General features: G+C 43.9%; 1 protein-coding gene across 2 annotated transcripts in view; it reads right to left on the reverse strand.

Moving 5' to 3' along the window:
• The window catches only part of MED1 (mediator complex subunit 1), a 51,217-nt gene that overhangs the window by 20,840 nt on the left and 5,161 nt on the right, over positions 1–25,216 (reverse strand). The window contains exons 2-9 of one of the 2 annotated variants that reach the window (XM_049778853.1): positions 20,985–21,091; positions 14,334–14,412; positions 10,693–10,747; positions 10,456–10,588; positions 8,604–8,632; positions 3,455–3,526; positions 2,858–2,932; positions 787–860 (exon numbers count right to left, since the gene is read on the reverse strand). In XM_049778853.1, coding sequence (XP_049634810.1) covers positions 787–860; positions 2,858–2,932; positions 3,455–3,526; positions 8,604–8,632; positions 10,456–10,588; positions 10,693–10,747; positions 14,334–14,412; positions 20,985–21,091 — 624 coding nt within the window. The remainder of the gene's footprint in view (positions 1–786; positions 861–2,857; positions 2,933–3,454; positions 3,527–8,603; positions 8,633–10,455; positions 10,589–10,692; positions 10,748–14,333; positions 14,413–20,984; positions 21,092–25,216) is intronic. The other variant, XM_049778860.1, reaches the window with a different exon arrangement.

The following is a 25,216-nucleotide window of genomic DNA, read 5'->3' on the forward strand; positions in this document are numbered from 1 at the left end:
GTAACCCCTGAGTGTCGCCGTGTGTGGCCCAAAAAAAAAAAAAAAAAAAAAAAAAAAAAAAAATATATATATATATATATATATATATATATATATATATAAGCATTTAGTAGTTTCTCTCTGTGAATCTAAATTGAAATTCTCTGTATTCAATTTAGACACTTTTAAGAATAAGCAATGGGCCCGGAGAGATAGCATGGAGGTAAGGTGTTTGCCTTTCATGCAGGAGGTCATCAGTTCGAATCCCGGTGTCCCATATGGTCCCCCGTGCCTGCCAGGAGAATTTCTGAGCATGGAGCCAGGAATAACCCCTGAGCGCTGCCGGGTGTGACCCAAAAACCACAAAAAAAAAAAAAAAAAAAAAAAAAGAATAAGCAAATGAGGGCCGGAGAGATAGCATAGAGGTAAGGCGTTTGCCTTTCATGCAGAAGGTCATCAGTTCGAATCCCGGCGTCCCATATGGTCCCCCGTGCCTGCCAGGAGCAATTTCTGAGCATGAAGCCAGGAGTAACCCCTGAGCACTGCCGGGTGTGACCCAAAAAACCACAAAAAAAAAAAAAAGAATAAGCAAATGAGGGGCCAGAAAGATAGCATGGAGGTAAGGCGTTTGCCTTTCATGCAGAAGGTCATCAGTTTGAATCCGGCTTCCCATATGGTCCCCTGTGCCTGCCAGGAGCAATTTCTGAGCATGGAGCCAGGAGTAACCCCTGAGCACTGCTGGGTGACCCAAAAACCACACACACACACACACACACATAAAAAGAATAAGCAAATGAGATCACGTACCACCACTTCTTGGACTGAGATAACCAACACTTCCATGAAGAATCTTATCCAAGGGACCAGCATTGGTTGCTTTCCTATAAGACAAATAATCTATATGTGCTTATATTAAGTCCTAAGTTACTAATACAAAATGTGACAATTCTGCTCATTTGTCTCATGACTTATTTTTGTATCAGAATCACTTTGCTTCAAAAGAATCAGGTATGTAATAGTATTTTGATTTCAAAGTATATAGTATATCCAAGCATGTACCTGTATGTAATATGGTAAACAAAAATTGCAAGATCATGTATGTGAGGCCAAAGATTCAATTCCTCCAAACCACAAAAAAAAAAAAAAAATGTTTTAAGAGATGTATGGTGGAGGAAAGGGGCAGAGGGATAGCACAGTGGTTGGGTGTTTGCCTTGCACATGGCCAACACAGGACAGACACCGGTTTGATTCCTGGCATTCCATATGGTCCCCAGTGCCTGCCAGGAGTGACTTCTGAGTCAGAGCCAGAAATAACCCTTGAGCAATGCCACGTGTGACCCAAAAACTACAAACAAAGGAGAGGGGCGGGGGGGGGGGGGGAGAGAGAGAGAGAGAGAGAGAGAGAGAGAGAGAGAGAGAGAGAGAGAGAGAGAGAGAGAGAGAGAGAGAGAGAGAGAGAGAGCTCAGGGCCAGACAGATAGCACAGCGCTAAGGCGTTTGCCTTTCACGTAGTCGATCCAGGATGAATGGTGGTTCAAGTCCTGGCATCCCATATGGTCCCCCGTACCTGCCAGGAGAGATTTCTGAGTGCAGAACAGAGGTAACCACTGAGTGCCACCAGGTGTGACCCAAAAACCAAAATTAAAAAGAGAGAGAGAGAGAGAGCTCAATGGGCTGAAGGTATATGTTGCATGTGGTAGGCACTAAATAGTCCCCAAGCACCTCCAGGTGTGACCCATGAGCACAGACACAAAGCCAAGAATAGCTTGGCATAAAAAAGAAAGAAATTGGCTGGCGAGGTGGTGCTAGAGATAAGGTGTCTGCCTTGCAAGCGCAGCCAAGGAAGGACCACGGTTCGATCCCCCCGAGTCCCATATGGTCCCCCCCAAGCCAGGGGCGATTTCTGAGCGCTTAGCCAGGAGTAACCCCTGAGCAACAAATGGGTGTGGCCTTAAAAAAAAAAAGAAGAAACAAATTGGGGCCAGAGATGTAGCATGAATGTAGGGCGTTTGTTTGCCTTGCATGCAGAAGGACGGTGGTTAGAATCCTGGCATCCCATATGGTCCCCCGAGCCTGCCAGGAGCGATTTCTGAGCATAGAGCCAGGAGTAACCCCTGAGCACAGCCGGGTGTGACCCAAAAACCAAAAAAAAAAAAAAAAAAAAAAAAAGCTGGTTCAAATGAGTAGTGAGCATGCCATACCTTCCTTAAATGCAAGAGGTTCCAACTTTGCTCTCTCGCACCACATGACCCCTCCAAGCAATGCTGGGTGAGTGGCCCACAGTACCACTACACCCAATTACCATGGCCCTCTATATAGTGGCCCTCACTTTTGAGGAAACCTAGGTAGGTGCCCTTCCCCCCTTAAAATCACAAAAACGCTAATCAAATAGAAGGTCAGTTTGACAAATTTCTAAATCAAACTTATGGACTACCACCCAACAATTTAGAGACAGGGTTTTCAGAAAAAGAAAAGGATATTTCATCTGAGAACTGAAAGATCAACAAGATGTATAACACAGGTAAAATATAGCTATTATTATATAATACAAATGCTTAATAATACACATTAATACAAATACTTAATAATACTTATCTGTAATATGTTTTTTAAAAATAAGGCTCTAGGACCAAAGCTACAGGAAAAGCAAGTAGGGAGTGCATGTGGAAGACCTGGGTTTAATTTCCAGCCCCCATCTGGGCCCCCAAATCCTGCCAGAAATGATCTCTAAGCTCAAAAACAGGAATAAGCTCTGAACACTGCTGGATGTGTCCCAAAAACAGTAATAAAATAAAAAATAAGGCTCTATAAAACTCCCCAACATGAAAAACAAGGTATGCAGAACTCATATGATATTAAAACTTTGGTGTCATCTTACCAATACATAACTGCCATTTTTGATAAGTCCTGTTCTAAGGACTGGAGAGCCAAGTACATTTTAGTCTTCAGTTTGCTAAAGAAAATGAAGGGGAAAAGTTAGAAAAAACTATGTAATATGCACATTAAAAATAATGCTACAGAAAGTCTAGAAGGCAAATCTTAATTAGTGGCAACTAAAATTTCCACTTAACATCTGAAAGAGAACTGTATGGACTGAGTGCATTCTTTGCACTAGGAGACATGGGTTTATACACCCATACTGCATGGGTCTCTGAGTACCATCAGGAGAAATCCCAAAGAAATTCGCACATGTCACACATGCATGCACTCGCGCGCGCATGCATGCACACACACGCGCACACACACACACACACACACATACACGCACATATACACACACAGTAGGGCCAAAGCAATAGCACAGCAAGTAGGACATTTGCCTTGCACATGGCTGACCTGGGTTCAATCCAAGGCATCCCCTATAGTCCCCCAAGCATGTCAGGAGCCACAGGGTTGACCCACCCCCATCCACCCACCCTATAAAATGAGGGCAGACAACTTGGCAAATTTCTGATACAACATTTAAAATACTTACTTGTCCCCTGGAAGATTGTAAAGATTCACAAGTCCCTTAAGATGCTTAGAAAACTCATCAAAATTTTTTTCCCTGTAAGGAGTTCAGGAGTAGGGAGAGGAGAAAAATAAAATATACAATTACTACTCAATCTTTTAGTTTGTTTGTTTTGGGGCCACACCTTGTGATGCTCAGTTCTCCTGTCTCTGCACCCAGGCATCACTACTGGAGGCCCCGGGAGACCATACAGGATGCTAGGACAACTGCATGCAAGACAAGTGAGACCTACTTACTGTAATATCTATCCAGCTCTATTACCACTCATTCTTTTTTTTTTTTTTTTTTTTTTTTGGTTTTTGGGCCACATCCGGCAATGCTCAGGGGTTACTCCTGGCTGTCTACTCAGAAATAGCTCCTGGCAGGCACGGGGGACCATATGGGACACCAGGATTCGAACCAACCACCTTTGGTCCTGGATTGGCTGCTTACAAGGCAAACACCGCTGTGCTACTCTCCGGGCCTGTCATTCTTACCAAAATCCTGGGCCAGATAGTACAACGGGAAGAGTGTTGTGTCTTGTACATGGACAACATAGGTTGGACAGCACCCCAGCAGCCAACCCTAGCACCCAAATATGGTCTCTGAAGCCCACCGGAATTAATTCCTGAGCACAGAACAAGTAGTAACCCCTAAACATCTCCAGATGTGGCCCAAAAGAAACCAAAAGTAGGGCCCGGAGAGATAGCACAGCGGTGTTTGCCTTGCAAGCAGCCGATCCAGGACCAAAGGTGGTTGGTTCGAATCCCGGTGTCCCATATGGTCCCCCGTGCCTGCCAGGAGCTATTTCTGAGCAGACAGCCAGGAGTAACCCCTGAGCACCACAGGGTGTGACCCAAAAACTAAAAAAAAAAAAAAAAAAAGAAACCAAAAGTAATAATATACTGTGATGTTTCCATTCTAAACATGATCTACAAATTAACTTTGAAATGTCAGCAAGAGTATAGGGTTAAAGCACTTGTCTTGTATACAACTGACACCAAGGTTATCTGAGCATAGTACTAGGAAAAGGCTAAGTAACACAGGGTTGTAATCCCAAAACACCCTTAAATACTTTTATGTGTTATACCTCAATGGATTCCTAAGACTAGATCAGTAAATCTTTTTTTCTTTTTGGGTCACACCGGCAGTGCTCAGGGCTTACTCCTGGCTCTATGCTCAGGAATTGCCCCTGGCAGGCTCGGGAGACCATATGGAATGCAGGGATTTGAACCATCGTCCTTCTGCATGCAAGGCAAATGCCTTACCTCCATGCTATCTCTCCCACCCCATAGATCAGTAAATCTTAAGAGTGATTTTGGGGGGAGAGAAGCACAACGGTAGGGAGTTTGCCTTGCATGCAGCTGATCTAGGACAGGTGGTGGTTCGAATACTGGCATCCTCATGCCTGCCAGGAGCGATTTCTGATCATAGAGCCAGGAATAACCCCTGAGTGCTGTCAGATGTGACCCAGAAACAAAACAAATTTAAAAATGAGTGATTTAGGTACCGCGGTTATAGCACAGTGGTAGGGTGTTTGCTTTGTACAAGGCCGACCTAGGACAGACCAGAGCCTGCCAAGAGCGATTTCTGAGCATAGAGCCAGGAGTAACCTGAGTGCCGCCAGGTATGGCCCAAAAACAATAAAAAAAAAAAAAAAAAGAGTGATTTTGGAGTCAGAGTAATGATAAGATGCTTGATTTGAATAGGGCAAACCAATATTTGATCCCAGCATCCTATATGGTTGTCAAAGCCTGCATGGAGTGATCCCTAAATTAGGAACAAGGAGTAAGGGGCCAAAGAGATAGCCTAGAGGTAAGGCGTTTGCCTTGCGTGCAGAAGGTCGGAGGTTCGAATCCCAGCATCCCATATGGTCCTCGGAGCCTGCCAGGAGCAATTTCTGAGTGTAGAGCCAGGAGTAACCCCTGAGCACAGCCGGGTATGACCCAAAAACCAAAACCAAACAAAAAAAAAAAAAGAACAAGGAGTAAATTCTGAGCATAGATAGGTGTAGACCAAATGCACTCAATCCCAATCCACTCCTCCCAAAAATATTATCCTAAAGAGTCAATAGACAGTATCTGGTAGAGCTAAAGTGATAGTACAGTGGGTATGGGACTTAGCTTGTATCCAGCTGACCCACGTTTGATCCCTGGAACCCATTGTGATCCCCCAATACCTCAAAGAGTCATTCCTGAATGCAGAGCCAGGGATAAAACTCAAGCACCACATGGTGTGGTACCCAATAAAAAACAGTATCTGGAGATATGTTTGACTGTCACAACTCAGAAGACAGTAGAGACAGCTAGTGGGAAGAAACCAGAGCTGTTAAACTGCCTATAATGAAACAGGAAGCTCCTTAAGGTAAAGAATTTTGGGGGTACTTATTTGTTTTTTGTTTTGTTTTGGAGTCATACCTAGAAATTAAATTCTCAGGAGTTACTCCTAGCTGTGTACTCAGGAATCACCCCCTGCTGGTGCTTAGGGGGTCATATGGGATGCTGGGATCAAACGTGAGGCCACATGTTCCGGGGGATCAAACTTGGGGCCATATGCTCCAAAGGTCACACCTGGAACCATATGGCCTACGGATCTGTTAAGCCCCTAGGACAAAGAATTTTCAATCCAAATGATCAGTACAGCCAAGACTGAGAACACCACACAGGTATCAAGCAGGGACCAGAATCACAATAGAATAGGTAGAGTATTTGATTTGCTTTGCATATAGGCGACCAGGTCTAATCCCTGGCACCCCATAAGGTACCCCAAACTCCTCCAGTAGTGATACCTGAATTCAGACCCAGGAATAAGTTCTAAACATTGTCAGGTATTGCCAAAAGACCAAAAAAGGGGGGGAAATGCATGGAGTAGGGCATTTGCCTTGCATGCAGGATTGTGGTTCGAATCCCGGCATGCCATATGGTCCCCCGAGTCTGCCAGGAATAATTTCTGAGTGTAGAGCCAGGAGTAAACCCTGAGCGCTGCCAGGTGTGATCCAAAAACCAAAAAGAAAAAGGCAAAACAACAACAAAGGAAAAATGGGGAGCTGGGGAAATAGCACAGTGGTGCTTGCCTTACATATATAGTTGACCTAAATTTGATCATCCACATCATCTCAAATTGTCCCTCAAACCTACCAGAAGTGACTCCTGATCATAGAGTCAAGAGTAAGCCCTATGCACAGTTAGGTGTGGCCCAAAAACAGCAATATTAAATATTAAGCAAGTAGTGTCAGATTGTTGAGGTCAACAGTCTGGAGCTCTGGGGCCGGAGAGATAGCATGGAGGTAACGCGTTTGCCTTTCATGCAGAAGGTCATTGGTTTGAATCCCGGTGTCCCATATGGTCCCCCGAGCCTGCCAGGATCGATTTCTGAGTGTGGAGCCAGGAGTAACCCTTGAGCGTTGGCGGGTGTGACCCAAAAACAAAACAAAACAAAAAGTCTGGAGCTCATGCTATCTCTACAGGAAGCCTATGTTCAATCCCCAGAATCATATAATCCATCTGAAAACAGCCAAGAATAACACCAATGAGCAATCAATGTTGTACTACCCTATGCACTGCAAAGTATGGCCCAAAAACAATAAAGATGAACAAATATGGATTCTGACAATCTTTACCAAAGAAAATAAAACTGTGGGTCAAAAAGAACAGTATAATGGGTAACAAGCTTGTCATGCACGTGGCTGATTCAGATTCAATTACTGACATCCCATACAGTCACCCCAGGCACTGACAATTACTGACTACACAGTTCCAGGAGTAAGTCCTGAGAACCATTGGGTATTGACCCCCCTCCCCTAAAAAATAATTTTTTTAGGGCCAGAGCAATAGCACCACAGGTAGAGTATTTCTTTGGCTCTTTTCTTTTTTTTTTTTGGTTTTGGGGCCACACACACTTCTTAACCTGGAGTTAAGAAGCCGGAGTGATAGCACAGCGGAAGGGCATTTGCCTTAACACATGGCTAACCCAGGACGGACCTCGGACCTCGGTTCATCAATCTGGTGTCCCATATGGTCCCCCGAGCCAGGAGCGAATTCTGAGTGCATAGCCTGGAGTAACCCCTGAACATCACTGGGTGTGGCCCAAAAAACAAAATCAAACAACAAAAAAAACCTGGAGTTGATCCTTAACCACCCTAACTTGGTCCCCATGCATTACCAGGAGTGATTGCTGAATGCAGAGCCAGGGGTAATCTCTCTGAGAATTGCCTGGTGTGGTCCAAAAATAAAAACTAAGAAAAAACTGCAGGACCAGAGTGACAGTACAACAGGTAGGACATTTGCCTTGTACATGGCAAACCCAGTTTAACTTCGAATCCCCATATGGTTCCCTGAACACAGTCAGGAAGTAATCTCTTGAGCTCAGAGACAGAAGTTAGCCTTGAGCATTTCCAGATTTCACAAATAAACAAACAAATAGGCAAATAAAACAGTTCATTGGGAATGAATTTTCTGACCAGTCTCAAAACCTTACTAGAGGGGCCAGAGCAATTGCATAGTGCATTTGCCTTGCATGCAGCCGACCCGGGTTAAATCCCCAGTATCCCATATGGTCCCCTGAGCCTGCAAGGAGTAATTTCTGAGCATAGAGCCAGGAGTAGTAACCTAAGAACTACCAGCTATGGCCCAAAAACAAAACAACAACAAAAACCTTTGGGGCTAGAACGCTAGCACAACAGTTAGGGCATTTGCCTTGTACGTGGTAGGCCCGATTCGATCCCATATTATCCTTCGACCCTACCAGGAATAATTTCTGAGTACAGAGCCAGGAATAACCAACCCTGAACACCACTGGGTATGGTCTAAAACAACAATAAAAAAAAAAAAAATCAAAAAAATAAAACTTAAAAAAAAAAAAAGAAAACTTGCAGGGCCGGCGAGGTGGCGCTAGAGGTAAGGTGTCTGCCTTGCAAGCACTAGCCAAGAAAGGACCGCGGTTCGATCCCCCGGCATCCCATATGGTCCCCCCAAGCCAGGGACAATTTTTGAGCGCTTAGCCAGGAGTAACCTCTGAGCATCAAACAGGTGTGGCCCGAAAAATAAAAAAAAAAAAAAAAAAAAAAAAAAAGAAAACTTGCTAGAAAGTCAGCACTATCTGTGAATATCAAGGAATAGAAATGTCATTCACTTACCTTAGTTGCTGCACAAGTTCTGGACAGCTCTGAAATTAAAGGAATTAAGTTAAAATTTTAATGAAGACATTAATTTTTACTAATAAACACATGTTTTGTGACAGAAATACTAAGACTAAAGATCCTTAAATTACCCCCCATGGCGGAGCCCCCAGAAGGAAGCTGGAGCTGCCACCTCTGTCTCCGGCACCTGAAGGAGAAGGCGTCTGCCTACATCACCCTCACCTAGGCCTGCTGCACTGGGGTGCTGCCCTCACCTCTCGGAGCGCCCCCTCACTGCCGTTCTGGAGGGGGAGGCTGGGAGGCGGGTCCAACCCCTCCTTGATCAAGTGGAATGTTTGCCCTGTGGGGGTGGCCCCACAGGGGACCCCCCCCCCCACATCCTTCCCTTGGCAAACAGGCACCAGGGACTTCTGCTCCCCTCAAAGCCATACCCCGCCTCTGGGCGGTCATGAGGGGTGATGGATGCCAGCTGCACAGCCTTTTTCTAAAGAAAAAGTCAAAAAGTCAAAAAGTTAAAAAAAAAAAAAAAAAAAAAAAGAAAAAAGATCCTTAAATTAAATTAATCCATTGGGTTGGGGTAGATTATTAAAAAATCATGTATTAAAAATATATAAATGTTTACAAGGGAATTAATGTTCAGTAACTTGTTTAAAACATTAGGACCTCTTCTATTTGTTTTTTGTTTTTGGGTCACACTCGGTAGCTTCAGGCGTTACTCCTGGCTCTACACTCAAAAATCACTCCTGGCAGGCTTGGGGGATCATATGGGATGCCAGGATTTGAATTACCCTCCTTCTGCACGCAAAGAGAACACCCTACCTCCATGCTGGAGAGCCAGCCCAGGACCTCTTCTTAATGCCATTTTTGGAATATATTCCAACTGTCTAGTTACACGTATTTTTTTTTTCTTTTTGGTTTTGGGTCACACCCAGCAGCGCTCAGGGATTACTCCTGGCTCTATGCTCAGAAATCGTCCCTGGCAGGCATGGGGGGGACCATATGGAATGCCAGGATTCAAACCACCGTCTTTCTGCATGAAAGGCAAACGCCTTACCTCCATGCTATCTCTCCGATCCCAGTTACACATATTTTTTATTCATTGCTATTTACAGGACTTTTCAGAGATATGATATAGAAGATGACCTGTCCTTAATCAAAAGTTCTTTTAAGGGGCCAGAGAGATACCATGGAGGTATGGCATTTGCCTTGCATGCAGGACAGTAGTTAAAATCCTGGCACCCCATATGGTCCCCCAAGTCTGCCAGGAGTGATTTCTAAGCGTAGAGCCAGGAGTGACCCCTGAGCGGTGCTGGGTGTGACCCAAATTGAACAAAAAAATTGAAAAAAAATTTTTCTTTTGACAGGGGCCCGAGAGATAGCATGGAGGTAGGGTGTTTGCCTTGTACGCAGAAGGACGGTGGTTTGAATCGCGGCATCCCATAGGTCCTCCGAGCCTGCCAGAAGCGATTTCTGAGTGCAGAGCAAGGAGTAATACTGAGCACTGCTGGGTGTGACCCAAAAACCAAAAAAAAAAAAAAAGTTCTTTTGACAGAAATTTTAAGGTATTGACCTCTGTAACCTCAATGCTTATAGTACAACTGCAGCTCATGTTTCTTGATATGAAATGAAAAGGATTCCTCTGATGTTCCCACATGCCTCTGGATGATGTCAAGATGGTCCTATGCCATTCAAAATTAATTCTATTACTACATTGTAGCTCCTCACATTATCTATATAGTGGCTCATGAAAAAAACCTAAGCCCCAGCTGTTTTAAGCCCCAACACTCACTTTAAACCAATGTCCCTAAATAAGCCCCACAGATTCCAGTGAAATATCAACAACACATACCACAGGATTCTCCCCATGGTGAGCCACTTTTACATCACAAAGCTGTCCTGCAGGATCTAACTGCACTTCCACATAGAACATATCTGACGTGATGTAACATTCAGTGCCACTGGCACTGAGATGAGAGCCCAGTCTAGCAGAAACAAATCAAAACAAAAATTAATAGAAGACACATAAATAAAGCCACCCAAAGTCAACACTAAATGAAACATTTCAGCCCACTAACAGAATACTTACCCATTTTGCCTGGCTATAGATTCCAACCGATCAGTCATTGCTGGTAAAGACGTTACTATAAAAATGTAAAACAGGGAAATCACAAAGGATGTTCCAAATTATATTCTTCATAAGCAAAATTATATTCTTCATAGACAGAAAAATCTTGAAACATCCCTTCCAACATGATAAATATTTGCTGCTGGAGAACTAGGGCAGGAGGAAAAGCACTCATCCCACACACCACTGCATAGGCAGCAACCGTAGTTTGAATCCCTGGTACCAAGAAAGTACTCCAAGCACTGCCAGAAGTCACTCTTGAGCATAGAGCACCCTCCTACCCCCAAACTATAAACATTTTCAACAGTTTAAATGGTTGTAATTTGGGCCGGAGTGATAGCACAGCAGGTAGGATATTTGCCTTGCATGTGGCCAACCCAGGTTCAATTCTGGCATCCTATATGATCCCTGAAGCCGGCCAGGAGAGATGTCCAAATGCAAAACCAGGAGTACCCGAGTGCCACCAAAAAACAAAAATAAATAAATAGGGGCTAAAGAGATAGCACAACGGTAGAGCATTTGACTTGCATGCAGCTGATTCAGGACAGATGCAAGTTCAAATCCTGGCATCCCATATGGACCTCCGAGCCTGCCAGGAGCAATTTCTGACAACAGAGCCAGAAGTAACCCCTGAGCACCGCTGGATGTGGCTCAAAAACCCAAAATAAAGAAAGAAAATAAACCTATATTGGGGTCACAAAGACAGCACAATAGGTAAAGCACTTGTTTTACAGGATACAACCCTGATTTAATACTCACTACCCATTATAATCCCCACAGCAGACAGGAGTGATTCCTGAATGCAGAGCAGAAATAAGTCCTGAGCATTAACAATGCAGTCAAAAATAAAATAAAAACCCTGTCTGGGCTGGAGAAATAAGTCAAAGGATTAGATCTCATGCTATGCAAGCATGAGCCACAGATTTGATCCTAGGCACTGCACAACCCCTACCCCAGAATCAGAGTGGGAGTACCCAAAAACTCCACAGTAGAAAAAAATAAAGAAAGAAAAATATGGGCCAGAGAGATAGCACAGCAGTAGGGTATTTGCCTTGCAAGCAGCCAATCCAGAACAGATGGTAGTTCGAATCCTTGCATCCCATATAGTCCCACTTGCATGCCAGAAGCTATTTGTAAGTGCAGAGCCAAGAGTAACCTGGAGCGCCACTGAGCATGACCCAAACATGAGAGAGGGAGGGAGGGAAGGAGGGGAGGGAGGGAGGGAGGGAGGGAAGGGAGGGGAGAGAGGGAGGGGAGAGAGGGAGGGAAGGGAGGGGAGAGAGGGAGGGAGGGAGGGAGGGAGGGAGGGAGGGGGGGGGAGGGAAGGAAGGAAGGAAGGAAGGAAGGAAGGAAGGACGGAAGGAAGGAAGGAAGGAAGGAAGGAAGGAAGGAAGGAAGGAAGGAAGGAAGGAAGGAAGGAAGGGCCAGAAAGATAGCATGGAGGTAGGGTGTTTGCCTTGCATGCAGAAGGATGGTGGTTCGAATTCCAGCTACAGCAGACAAGATTGCATGATTGACCCAAGTTCTAACCCTGAAACCCCACATGTCCCAACTCTGCCAGGAGTGATCCCTCAATACAAAGTCAAGAGTAAGCCCTGTGCATCCCTGAAGAAAGGAAGAAGGCCAGGGAAATAATTCAAAGGCGTCTGAGCAGCTTAGTGGGCAGGTTCAATCCCTGAGAAATCACTGTCCAGTAAGCACTTCTGGAAATTACCCCAAAGCAAGCAATGTGCTAGGCTACCCTGGAGCATTACCTGATATTTCACAAAAATAAAATCAAATATATTTTGAAAAATTTTGAAAAATCAAAAGATCTAAAAACATTATTAGTTATGACAAGGGAGCAGTAGAATCAGAATATATGCAAGTCCCACACTAATTGACTGTGGCCTTGGGCTAAGAAGATAATTCAAAGGGTTAGTGTATATGCTTGGCATATGAGTAGCCTGGGTTTGAACCCTAGTATCACATGTTCCCCCAAGTACTAACTTCAAGCATTGTGTCAGGAGTAGTTTACACACCATAACTGTACCTCAGACACTAAAAAAATAACATCGAGCATGGGGGAGGGGAAAAATCAGCCCCTTCTCTTTTTTTTCATTTGAGAGAGCATTTGCTCACTATGTACCATACATAATTGGCAAGTGGACTGGAGAGACTGGACAGGATTTATGCACTTGCCTTGCATGTGGCCAACCCCCAGTTTGATCACTTTTGCTCTACCAGGAACGATCTCTGATTACTGAGCCAGGAGTAAGTTGAAACCACCACTAAGTTTGACCTAAAACTCAATAAAACCAACACACAGAGTTAGTAAAATGTTTCTGAGCTAAAAAAGCAGAATACAGGGGCCAGAGAGATAGCACAGTAGGTAGGGCATTTGCCTTGCATGTGACTGACTCAGGTTCAATCCCTGGGATCCCATATGGCCCCCTGAGCGTACCAGGAGTAAGTTCTGAGCAGAGTCACGAATAACCCTTAAGCGCCACTGGGTGTGACCCAAAAACAAACAAAAAAGTAAAGACAGAATACAGAGATTTAAAAGGTGTCCTTTGCGGCCTGGAGAGATAGCACAGTGGTGTTTCCCTTGCAAGCAGCCGATCCAGGACCAAAGGTGGTTGGCTCAAATCCCGGTGTCCCATATGGTCCCCCGTGCCTGCCAGGAGCTATTTCTGAGCAGACAGCCAGGAGTAACCCCTGAGCATCGCCGGGTGTGGCCCAAAAACCAAAAACCAAAAAAAAAAAAAAAAAAAGACTAGATACTGCAAAAACATGAACTCAGACTACTATTGGTCTATTTCATGTCATACAGCAAGGAAAATGATACCACCAATTATGGTGCCCAAAGCTGTGCCAGAAGTGATCTCCGAGTGCAGAGTCAGGTGGAAGCCCCAAACACCACCTGGTGTGGCTCAAAAGTCTAAATAAATATATAATTAAAAAATACCCGGAGAGGGGCCGGAGAGATAGCATGGAGGTAAGGCATTTGCCTTTCATGCAGGAGGTCATCAGTTCGAATCCCGGCGCCCCATATGGTCCCCCGTGCCTGCCAGGAGCAATTTCTGAGCCTGGAGCCAGGAATAACTCCTGAGCACTGCCGGGTGTGACCCAAAAACCACAAAAAAAAAAAAAAAAAATACCCGGAGAGATAGCACAGTGGCATTTGCCTTGCAAGCAGCCGATAATGGACCAAAGGTGGTTGGTTCGAATCCCGGTGTCCCATGTGGTCCCCCGTGCCTACCAGGAGCTATTTCTGAGCAGACAGCCAGGAGTAACCCCTGAGCAACGCCGAGTGTGGCCCAAAAACAAACAAAAAAAAAGTGTCCTTTGCATGTGGTCATCACTATTTGATCCCCAGAACCATGTGGTTCCCCAAGCACTGCAAAGAGTAAGCTCCAAGCATTCATTGTCAGATGTGATGCAAAAAAACAAAAGTAGAGGACAGAGCAACAGTACAGCAGTGAGGGTGCTTGTCTTACACGTGATAAACCAACATCACACATGAACCCCTCAACCCCACCAGGAGTAATTCTGGGTTATTCCTGGCTCGTGCTCACAGATGTGGTACCTATTCCCAAAATAAGTAAATACTGTTTCCAAACCTTTGAGAGCTTTCTGCAGTGTCTCCAAACAGCTGACCAAATGCTGGTGCCCTCCAGAACTCATCACAACCCTCTTTTCCTGTATAAAGAAAAAGATTTGAGATAAAAATTCACCAAGTCCACAGTGTTTCAGATAATCTTTTTTTGTTTGTTTTTGTTTTTGTTTTTGGGTCACACCCAGCAGTGCTCAGGGGTTACTCCTGGCTGTCTGCTCAGAAATAGCTCCTGGCGGGCACGAGGGACCATATGGGACACCAGGATTCGAACCAACCACCTTTGGTCCTGGATCGGCTGCTTGCAAGGCAAACGCCGCTATGCTATCTCTCCGGGCCCAAGTGTTTCAGATAATCTTATATGTTATCTTAATAGTAATACTCAAGAATAGTATATATACTCCATATTTTCTATATACACTACAGCCTAAACATTCATAATTGATAGTGTGCCTATTCAAAGGAGAAATCTATACAAATATACACAGATCTTTCACATCTAAAGACAAAAGAAAAGTAGGAGCTGGAGTGGTGGCACTAGAGGTAAAGTGTCTGCCTTGCAAGTGCTAGCCTAGGATGGACCCCGGTTCAATCCCCCAGCGTCCCATATGGTCCCCCAAGCCAGGAGCGATATTTGAGCGCATAGCCAGGAGTAACCCCTGAGCATGAACAAAAAAAAAAAAAAAAAATTAAAAAAATCAGAACCAAAATGTAACAAAAACAGCAGGTGGGGCCAGAGACAGCATGGAGCTAAGGCGTTTGCCTTGCATGCAGAAGGTCAGTGGTTCGAATCCCTGCATCCCATATGGTCCCCTGAGCCTGCCAGGAATGATTTCTGAGTAGAGCCAGGAGTAACCCCTGAGCGATGCCAGGTGTGACCCAAAAAATAAATAAATAAAAACAAACAAGGGCCCGGAGAGATAACACAGCGGCTTGCCTTGCAAGCAGCCAATCTAGGACCAAAGGTGGTTGGTTCGAATCCTGGTGTCCAATATGGTCCCCCGTGCCTGCCAGGAGCTATTTCTGAGCAGACAGCCAGGAGTAACCCCTGAGCATCGTCGGGTATGGCCCAAAAACAAAAACAAAACCAGCAGGTAAGGAGTTTGATAGGGTTTCAAACTTCAGCATCCCATATTAGGTCCCCCAAGCCTGCCAAGTGATTGTTTTTCTTTTCTTTTCCTTTCTTTTCTTTTCTTTCTCTCCCTTCCTTCCCTTTTTCCTTTTTTTTTTTTTTGTTTTTGTTTTTTTTTTTTGTTTTTTTGTTTTTGGGTCACATCCAGCAGCACTCAGGGATTACTCCTGGCTCTATGCTCAGAAATCACTCCTGGCAGGCTGGAGGGACCATATAGGATGCAGGGATTTGAAATGCTGTCCTTCTGCATGCAAATGCCTTACCTCCATGCCATCCCTCTGGCCTTTCTTTCTTTCTTCTTTCTCTTTCACTCTTCTTTTCTTCCTTCTTCCCCTCCCTCCCTTCTTTCTTTCTCTTTTCCTTCCTTCCTTCTTCCTTCCTTCCTTCCTTCTTCTTTCTCTCTTTCCTTCCCTCTCCCTCTCTCCCTCAAACTAAAGAGAAATTAAGCACTTACTTGCCTTGCACACTATTTTTCAATCCTGTTTCACCTCCCAAGTACTACCAAGAAATAACCCCTAGAGCATTTTCAAAGATAACTTGCACCCCAAAAGTCATCCTTCTTTATTAGTATCTACACATCTTAAGATTTTGTCAGTTAAATGAGATGGCTTAAGAGATTTCATGATTCCCAGATCTAGCAGGGTTATTTGCAGTAAATTAAAAACCATAATCAGACCTTATTGAAACTAAATTATCAGAAAGAGAATCCCAAAGAATGGGGTAAGTGAAGGAAAGACAGTTTTTCTAACCCTAAGCAGGAAAGAAGTTCTTCTCTACCACAATGAGTAAACAAAAATATCAAGTTTCTTTCTTTTGTTTGTTTATAAAACCACACCGGGCTATGCTGAGGGTTTACTCCTGGCTCTGCTCAGGGATCATAAACTCCTGGCAGAGTTTGGGAAACCATATGAGATGCCAGGAATTGAAACCAGGTGAGTTATATACGCAAGTCAAGCATCTCACCCACTCTACTCTATTGAACCAGTGAAATTTTATACTAACCTTTTCCGAGCCTTATATCCATCTCTCTTTGCTCTAATTCCACTCATACCCAAAAAAATTTTTGGTTTTTTTGGGTCACACCCTGCAGCACTCAGGGGCTACTCCTGGCTCTATACTCAGAAATTGCTCCTGGCAGGCTCGGGGGACCATATGGGATGCCAGGATTCGAACCGCCATCCTTCTGCATGCAAGGCAAATGCCTTACCTCCATGCTATCTCTTCCCCCCCCCACCGCCACAAAAATATTTTAAATCAGATCATTAATAAGCTGTTTTTTCTTTCTCTTTCTTTTTGGCTTTTGGGCCACACCCAGCCACACACTATCTCAGGGAACTGATTTACTTATTAATCTACTAGCTGTCTATTACTATGTCAGTTGTAAAAATCTTTAATATTTTGGGGGTTTTTTGACCATAGCCAGTAGTGCTCAGGGGCTATTCCTGACTCTGGTCAACTGTGACCCCAAGCAGTACATAGGACACCAAATGAAGTGCTAAGGACTCAAACTAGGATCACAGGAGTGACACTCAGACATGTAAGCAAGAGCCTTTCCTCTTGTACTATCCTCCAGGCTCCAAAAGCTTCAATTTTTTGATATAACAGTAAAAGCAAGTTTCTAAACCTGCAAACCTAAGACAACATAATCTATGGAGCTCAAACCAAGATATACACACATGCATCCCAAGGGAATTTAGAAGTCACTTAGAATCCCTCTATCCCAGTCTGGTTATCATTTATAGAATGTAACTGAAACTGAAGTACAACTGCCTCATACTATAAAAATAACCTCTAGGGGCCAGACCGATAGCACATTGACAGGGCATTAGCCTTGCAAGCAGCCAACTCGAGACGGACCTGGGTTTGGTTTCCAGCATCCCATATGGTTCCCAGAGCCTGCTAGGAGCGATTTCTGAGTGCAGTCAGGAGTAACCCCTGAGCACTATGGGTTATGGCCCCAAAACAAAACAAACAAACAAACAAAAAAAGAACAAAAAAACCCTCTAAATTTTCTTCTAAAAATTCTGAATGGAAAAGTTGCCCAAATTTCTGTTAAGACATTTTAAAAAACTTCATTGTACAAAATTCTGACAGAAAATCCATAAACACTTGTAGAATTTACATTTTTATATGCAGCAGATCCCACTTTTATCCCTGGCACCTAGTGGTACCCCAGTACCTTCAGGAAGTGACCCCGGAGCACAGATACAGGTGTAGGCCCTGAGCAAATCTGGATGTAGCCAATAAAAACACAGTAAGGAAGGAAAGAAGGGAGGGAGAAAGGGATGGAGGGCGGAAGGGAGGGATCAAAGGAACCAGAGAAGGCAGTGGCCTTGCTGATCAGGGCTCAACTCCTGATATAATGATATAATCCTATATAATCATCCTAAATAATCCTCAGAGTTCCAACAGAAATATTCCTTGAGGGTTGAGGCCAGAGTAAACCCTTAGGGTATAGCCCTGGCCTGGGGAGTGCTAGGAGGCTTGGCAGGCCCCCAGCCGTCCCCCTTTTTCTCCCTTGGACTTCAGGCCTTCCCTGGATGCCCGTCTAGGTGGACTCTATAGGGGTCAACAGGCTTTCCCCCTACCTCTCCCTACACTAATGGGAATGCGCTTTGGGAGGAGGGCGGGCCGTTCTAGTACTGGTTTATGTTGGGACAGTCACTGGAATTTTTCTCTTTGTTTTCCTATTGATAGTATTGTATGCATATATTTTATATATCCATAACATCCATCTTGTATTGTGACCTTGATACTGCTCTACAAATCTCATTTCTAATATTTTTTTTTGGACCACACCCGTTGACGCTCAGGGGTTACTCCTGGCTATGCGCTCAGAAGTTGCTCCTGGCTTGGGGGACCATATGGGACACCGGGGGATCGAACCGCGGTCCGTCCAAGGCTAGCGCAGGCAAGGCAGGCACCTTACCTCTTGCGCCACCGCCCGGCCCCCTCATTTCTAATATTTTACTTCCTCAGTCCCAACCCTTATTTCCTCCCATCTTCCCATGTAGGTGCGGCTCATGACATGAAGCTCAACACATAGATTGATGAGTGCAGTTAGAGAAATAACTACACTGAAAACTATCATAACAATGTGAATGAATGAGGGAAAAAGAAAGCCTGTCTCGAGTACAGGTGTGGGTGGGGTGGGGAGGAAGGAGATCCAGGAAATTGGTGGGAATCCTGCACTGGTGAAGGGGGGTGTTCTTTACATGACTGTAATCATACAACTACAATTATATTTGTAATCACGGTGTTTAAATAAAGATAATTTATTTTTTAAAAAGTCAGGAAAAACTGCAAAAAAAAAAAAAAAGATATTAAATAATATGTCCAAAGTAATTAGGGACCAATGAGCCTAGAGTAAAGCTCACTACTTATGGGAGCCTCAGGTTTGATATCCAAGAAATAAACATCTCCCAACCATCATTGGAAGCAATCCCAAAATACAATATGTGCTGCACAAAACGAAAGCAAAATATCTAAGTTAAGGAGATACTGAATACTGAATGCTTTCTTGGGGAGCACAGTGCTCAATATTCACTCCTGGCAGTGCTTAGGGTTAACTGCCAGCAATTAAATCAGGACTGTCCACTTACAATGCAAGTGCCTTAACCCCTATACTATCTCTCCAGCCCCTAAAGAGCTTTTGTCAGTAAATTCAATGGTTTTACTAAGCTATTCTGATATGATCACAGTTTTGGGGCCACACACTATGATGTTCAAGGAACTATGGCTACTGGGGTTCAAACTCAGGGCTCCATCATCCAAAGCATTTGCTCCAGCCTTTGATATATTTTTCTAGCTCTAATATAATCACTTTAAACACTAATAAATGTAATCTGAGCTTACTCTACCCAAAATAGGACTGACTGGGGAGGAGGAGGCAGCATTTTCATATAGAAAAAGAAGCCGGGCCCGGAGAAATGGCACAGTGGCATTTGCCTTGCAAGCAGCCCATCCAGGACCAAAGGTGGTTGGTTCGAATCCCGGTGTCCCATATGGTCCCCGTGCCTGCCAGGAGCTATTTCTGAGCAGACAGCCAGGAGTAAACCCTGAGCATTGCCGGGTGTGGCCCAAAAACAAAAAACAAAAAACAACAAAAAAAAAAGGAAAAAAGGAAAGAACTGTAAGTCAGTGACATGGTGGCAGTGGCACAGTCCATTAATCCCTGAACAAAACAAAATGGGAGTCTGGAAACAATTTACTGGACTGGAATAGAAACTTTATAAAACTAAATTTAAAGCCTAGCAATGGTTCTCTGAGCCTTCAAATGAATCATCAATGAGACAGGGATAGCCTATAGCTCCGTCAGGTATGACCAAAAACTGGTGGTGGGAGCAAGAAGAATAGTACACAAAATAGAAAACTTGATATGCATGCAGCTAATCTGAATTTGATGCACCATCACCATATATGGTCCCCTACTACCCGCCAGGAGTGATGCCTGTGTGCAAAGCCAGAAATAAGGACTGAGCACTGCCAGGTTTGGTCCAAAACCAAACCAAAAGAAACAAAAGCAGTGTGAGGGACTGGGGGATATGACAAATCAATGTGTCTCACAGAAAGTGAAAAATAAATGTGTCTATATCAGCCTATCATGTATATCTCTGATAGGTGTATTTCTTGAAATCATTGCCTAAAGTGTGATTAACACACTTTTATAAACAAAGTGAAAAATAAATGTGTCTATATCAGCCTATCATATATCTCTCTGATAGGTGTATTTCTTCAAATCATTGCCTAAAATGTGATTAACACACTTTTATAAACATATCTCCTTCTTAGATAAACTGTTAGTATTGACAGCCATTGTTTAAAGAACACACAACATAATAACCAGCATGAAAATACCCATACGATTGTGGGAGAATGTGGAATGAAGAGGTAAACTAGAAGGCCAGAGGTAAAGAGTCTTGGGAACGGGCCCGGAGAGACAAGCACATCGGCGTTTGCCTTGCAAGCAGCCGATCCAGGATCAAAGATGATTGGTTCGAATCCTGGTGTCCCATATGGTCCCCTGCCAGGAGCTATTTCTGAGCAGACAGCCAGGAGTAACCCCTGAGCAATGCCGGGTGTGGCCCAAAAACCAAAAAAAAAAAAAAAAAAAGAGTCTTGGGAACTAGAATGCAGTAAATCTATGCAATAAATCACAAATGTTAACACTATTTTAATCAGAATTTTTTTTAATTTTAATTAAAATTAATTGAATTAAATTTTTTAATTTTCACAGAAATGATAACAAAAATTAAAACTTTAAAAAGGGTAAAGTTCACACTGAAAATTTGTTTTGTTTTGTTTTGTTTTTGGGCCACACTCGGTGATGCTCAGTGGTTACTCCTGGCTATGCGCTCAGAAATCACTCCTGGCTTGGGGGACCAAACCATGGTCCTTCCTAGGTTAGCAGCGTGCAAGACAAACACCCTACCCCTGTGTCACCACTCCGGCCCCTGAAAGCTTTCTTTTTAAGACAATTAACTATGCAAAATACCAGTACTTTACCCTTATAACCACAATCCTTACCATGACTTGACGCACAAGCTTAATGGTTTCACTCCAGGGCCTATTTTGGTTAAATTTTGCATGGAGCCTTTCCAAGAGAGAACTCATCTTACTTAGCTTTTCCGAGTCTATAATATAAATTCAAAAAGAAAAAGAATTATTAATTTTTAAATAAAGAAACACCAGGTTCTATCTTTTTACTTTCTTTTGTTCTTGGGCCACACACAGTTACTCAGGGATTACTCCTAGCCCAGTGCCCAAGGATCCCTACTGGAGGGGTTCAGGAAATGACAAGATTGACACAAGGGATTGAACCTAAATCAGTAGCATACAAGGTAAGTACCCTTACCCAGTAGCTACTACCATTGGCCAGTTTGCTTATAAAAAAAATCCTCAGGGGCCAGAGAGATAGAACAGCGGCGTTTGCCTTGCAAGCAACCGATTGAGGACCCAAGGTGGTTGGTTCAAATCCCGAATCCCAGCGTCCCATATGGTCCCCCGTGCCTGCCAGGAGCTATTTCTGAGTAGATAGCCAGGAGTAACCCCTGAGAACCGCCGGGTGTGGCCCTCAAACTTTATCCTGATAAAGATATAAAAGTAATATAGAGGGTAGGACATTTGCCTTACACACGGTCAACCTGGATTCAATGCCCAACATCCCATTTGGTCTACCATGAGTAATTCCTGAGAGCAGAGCCAGGAGTAATCTCTAAGTGTAGCTCAAGAACAAAATAAAACCAAAACCCCAATAAAACATTTTTCATTGTGGGGGTTAGAGCAGTTAGATTACTTACATTGCACACAGCCAACCCAAGTACATTTATCTAGTCTCTGAGAATCACCAGGATTGATCAGTAAGTGCAGAGCCAGGAGTAAACCCTGAATTCCAATAGTGTGGCCCAAAAAAACAAAATAATTCGTTTTGGGGAGTTGGAGAGACAGTATCACAGGTAGGATGCTTGTCTTGCATGCCACCAATACTGGTTCAAATACCCTATACCACATATAGTTATGGTTCATTAAACCTAGTGGGACAGACCTCTGAACACAAGCCAGGAATAAGTCCTAAGCATAGCCAGATGTGATTCAGGGGGCAAAAAAGAATAAAAAAAGGAAAGGGGATACTAATTTTCAGAGAAACTTTTTATTTGTTTTTTTGTTTTTGTTTTTTTTTTGTTTTGTTGTTTTTTTTGTTTTTTGTTTTTGCCACATACAGTGGTGCTCAGGGGTTATTCCTGTCTCTGTATTGAGAAATTGCTCCTGGCAAGCTCTTGGGACCATACTGGATGCTGGGGAATGAACTTGGGTCCATCCCGAGTCAGCCGCAAGCAAGACAAATACCATACCAGTGTCCTATCTCTCTGGCCCCTCCAGTAAAACTTAATGAGAGCCAAAAGAGATCAGATAGATATTTAAAAGGGCTGAAGTATATGCTTTACAAGCAGGAGGCATAGGTTCAATTCCCAACACTACAAGATCCTGCAAACAATCCAAGAGATAAGACAACCAAAAGAAGAACTATCTCTAATCAAAATTTCAGAGTAAGAGTATAATTTGGTGACAAAATTATTTCATAAAATACATGAAATATGTACATGAAAAGCATTCGTGAAAAGGACATGAAAAGGATATGTACATGAAAAGCATTCACAGTGGGGCCGGAGCAGTGGCATAAGCATTAAGGTGTCTGCCTTGCCTGCACTAACCTAGGAAGGACCAGGGATCATTCCCCAGCATCCCATATGGTCCCCTGAGCCTGCCAGGAGCAATTTCTGAGCACATAGCCAGGAGTAAGACCCTGAACATCACCGGGTTTGGTCCAAAAACCAAAAAAAATAATAAAATAAAAATAATAATAATAAATAAATAATAAATAAAAAGAAAAGCATTCACAGTACATCACCTTACTAAAGTTTGTTGGCTGTCATTATAAAAACGCTGGCTTTTTAATTTATGCATTACATCATTTTAAAAGGTCCAGGAAAATAGTACAGCAGGTAGATTGCTTGCTTTTCATGCAACTAACCTGAGTTTGACCTTTGGCATCCCATATGGTCCCCTTAGCCCATGAGTGATCCCTGAAAGCATCACTAAGAGTAAGCCCTGAGTATCACTGGGTATAGCCTAAAAACAAAACAAAACAAAAAATAATCTTTTTTTTTGGTTTTTGGGCCATATCTGGTGATGCTCACAAGTTATTCCTGGCTATGCACACATAATCTCTCTGACAGATGCAGGGAACCAAAGGGGATGCCGGAGATCGAACCAGGTTCATCCTGGATGGGCCGTGAACAAGGAAAATGATCTATTGCTGTGCCATCACTCTGGCCCCCACAAAAATAATCTTAAAGGGGCAAAAGAGATAGCACAGCGGCAAGGCACTTGCCTTGCACATGGCCAACCTGCGACGGACCCAGATTCAATCTCCAGTGTCCCATATGATCCGCCAAGCTTGCCAGAAGTGATTTCTTTTTTTTTTTTTTTTTTTTTTTAGTTTTTTAGTTTTTTTTTTTTTGTGGTAACACCCGGCAGTGCTCAGGCTCTGCACTCAAGAGATAGATCCAGGCTCGAGGGACCATATGGGATGCCGAGATTTGAACTACTGTCAGTCCTGGGTCAGATGCATACAAAGCAAATGCCCTAACACTGCTATCTCTCCGGCCCCAAGAGTAACTCCTGAGCGTGGCCGGGTTTGGCCCAAAAACAAACAAACAAAAATAATTTTCTTCTACTTCTGTGTAGTGGCACAGGCAGTGCGGCAGTTGCCTACTAGGCATTTGCCTAGGATGGACCGTGGTTCAATCCCCTGGCGTCCCAGATGGTCCCCAAGCCAGGAGCGATTTCTGAGAACATAGCCAGGAGTAACCCCTGAGTTTCACCAGGTGTGTCCCAAAAAAACGAGAAAAAAAAAAAGACCTACTTATAATAATAGTTTAGTTTGATTTGATTTTTTGGGTTTTGGGTCACTACTGGCCCTACACCCAGAAATCGCTCCTGGCAGGCTCAGGGGACCACATGGGATGCCGGGACTCAACCACCATCCTTCTGCATGCAAGGCAAACGCCATACCTCCATGCTATCTCTCCAGCCCGTATTATTTGTTTTGTTTAGCAGTGTTCAGAGGAACATAAGGGGTACTAGGGATCAAAGCAAGGTTAGCTACACACAAGGCAAGTATCTCACTCACTGTACTAACTCTCCAGCCCCCCCATTCACAGTATAGTATTATTAATAAAATAAGTTCTGAGGCCGAAGCAATAGCACAGTGGTAGGCATTTGCCTTGCATCCGGCCAACATAGAATGGAACCCTCTTCGAATCCAACATCCCATATGATATTCCAAGCCATCCAGGAGCAACTTCTGAGCACAGAGCCAGGAGTAACTCCTGAATGCCACTGGGTGTGACCCAAAAACAATAAATAAATAAATAAACAAACAAACAAACAGACAGACAAATAAGTTCTGAGGCTGGATACTCCAAAAGCTAAGTAAGGCACATGCTTTACTTGCCGGAGCTGAGTTTGGTTCCAGCGGCACCACCAGGAAGATATCCTGTTCTGAGTCATTAGTAGCCCTCAGCAGCACCAGATGTGGTGATTAAAACTAAATTAAAGGGACTGGAGTGATAGCATGGAGGTAAGACGTTTGCCTTGCATGCAGATGGTTGGTGGTTCGAATCCCGGCATCCCATATGGTCCCCTGTGCCTGCCAAGGGCAATTTCTGAGCGTAGAGCCAGGAGTTACCCCTGAGCTCTGCCAGGGGTTAGAGGTAAGGTGTCTGCCTTGCCAGGGCTAGCCTAGGATGGACCGCGGTTCAATCTCCCCGCATCCATATGGTCCCCCAAGCCTGGAGCGATTTCTGAGCACATAGCCAAGAGTAACCCCTGAGAATCACTGGGTGTAGCCTAAAAACAAAAAAAACAAAAAAATCAACAAAAAAATAAATTAAAAAGCAGCTGGCAGGGTCAGAGCAATAGCACAGCAATAAGGTGTTTGCCTTGCAAGCAGCTGGGTTCGATCCCCAGCGTCCCAAATGGTCCCCTGCACCAGGAGTGTGCACACTCACCTGGTGTGACCCAAAACAAAACAAATAAACAAAATAAACAAAACAAATAAGCAAAACACACACAAAAAAAAACGGCCGAAGCAATAGGACAGTGGTAGGGCATTTGCCTTGCACTCCAGCATCCCATATGGTCCCCTAAGCCTGCCAGGAGTAATTTCTGAGCACAGACCCAGGATTAACCCCTGA

This window comes from Suncus etruscus, chromosome 1, assembly GCF_024139225.1.
Source record: "Suncus etruscus isolate mSunEtr1 chromosome 1, mSunEtr1.pri.cur, whole genome shotgun sequence".
In the NCBI taxonomy this organism is placed as follows: Eukaryota; Metazoa; Chordata; class Mammalia; order Eulipotyphla; family Soricidae; genus Suncus; species Suncus etruscus.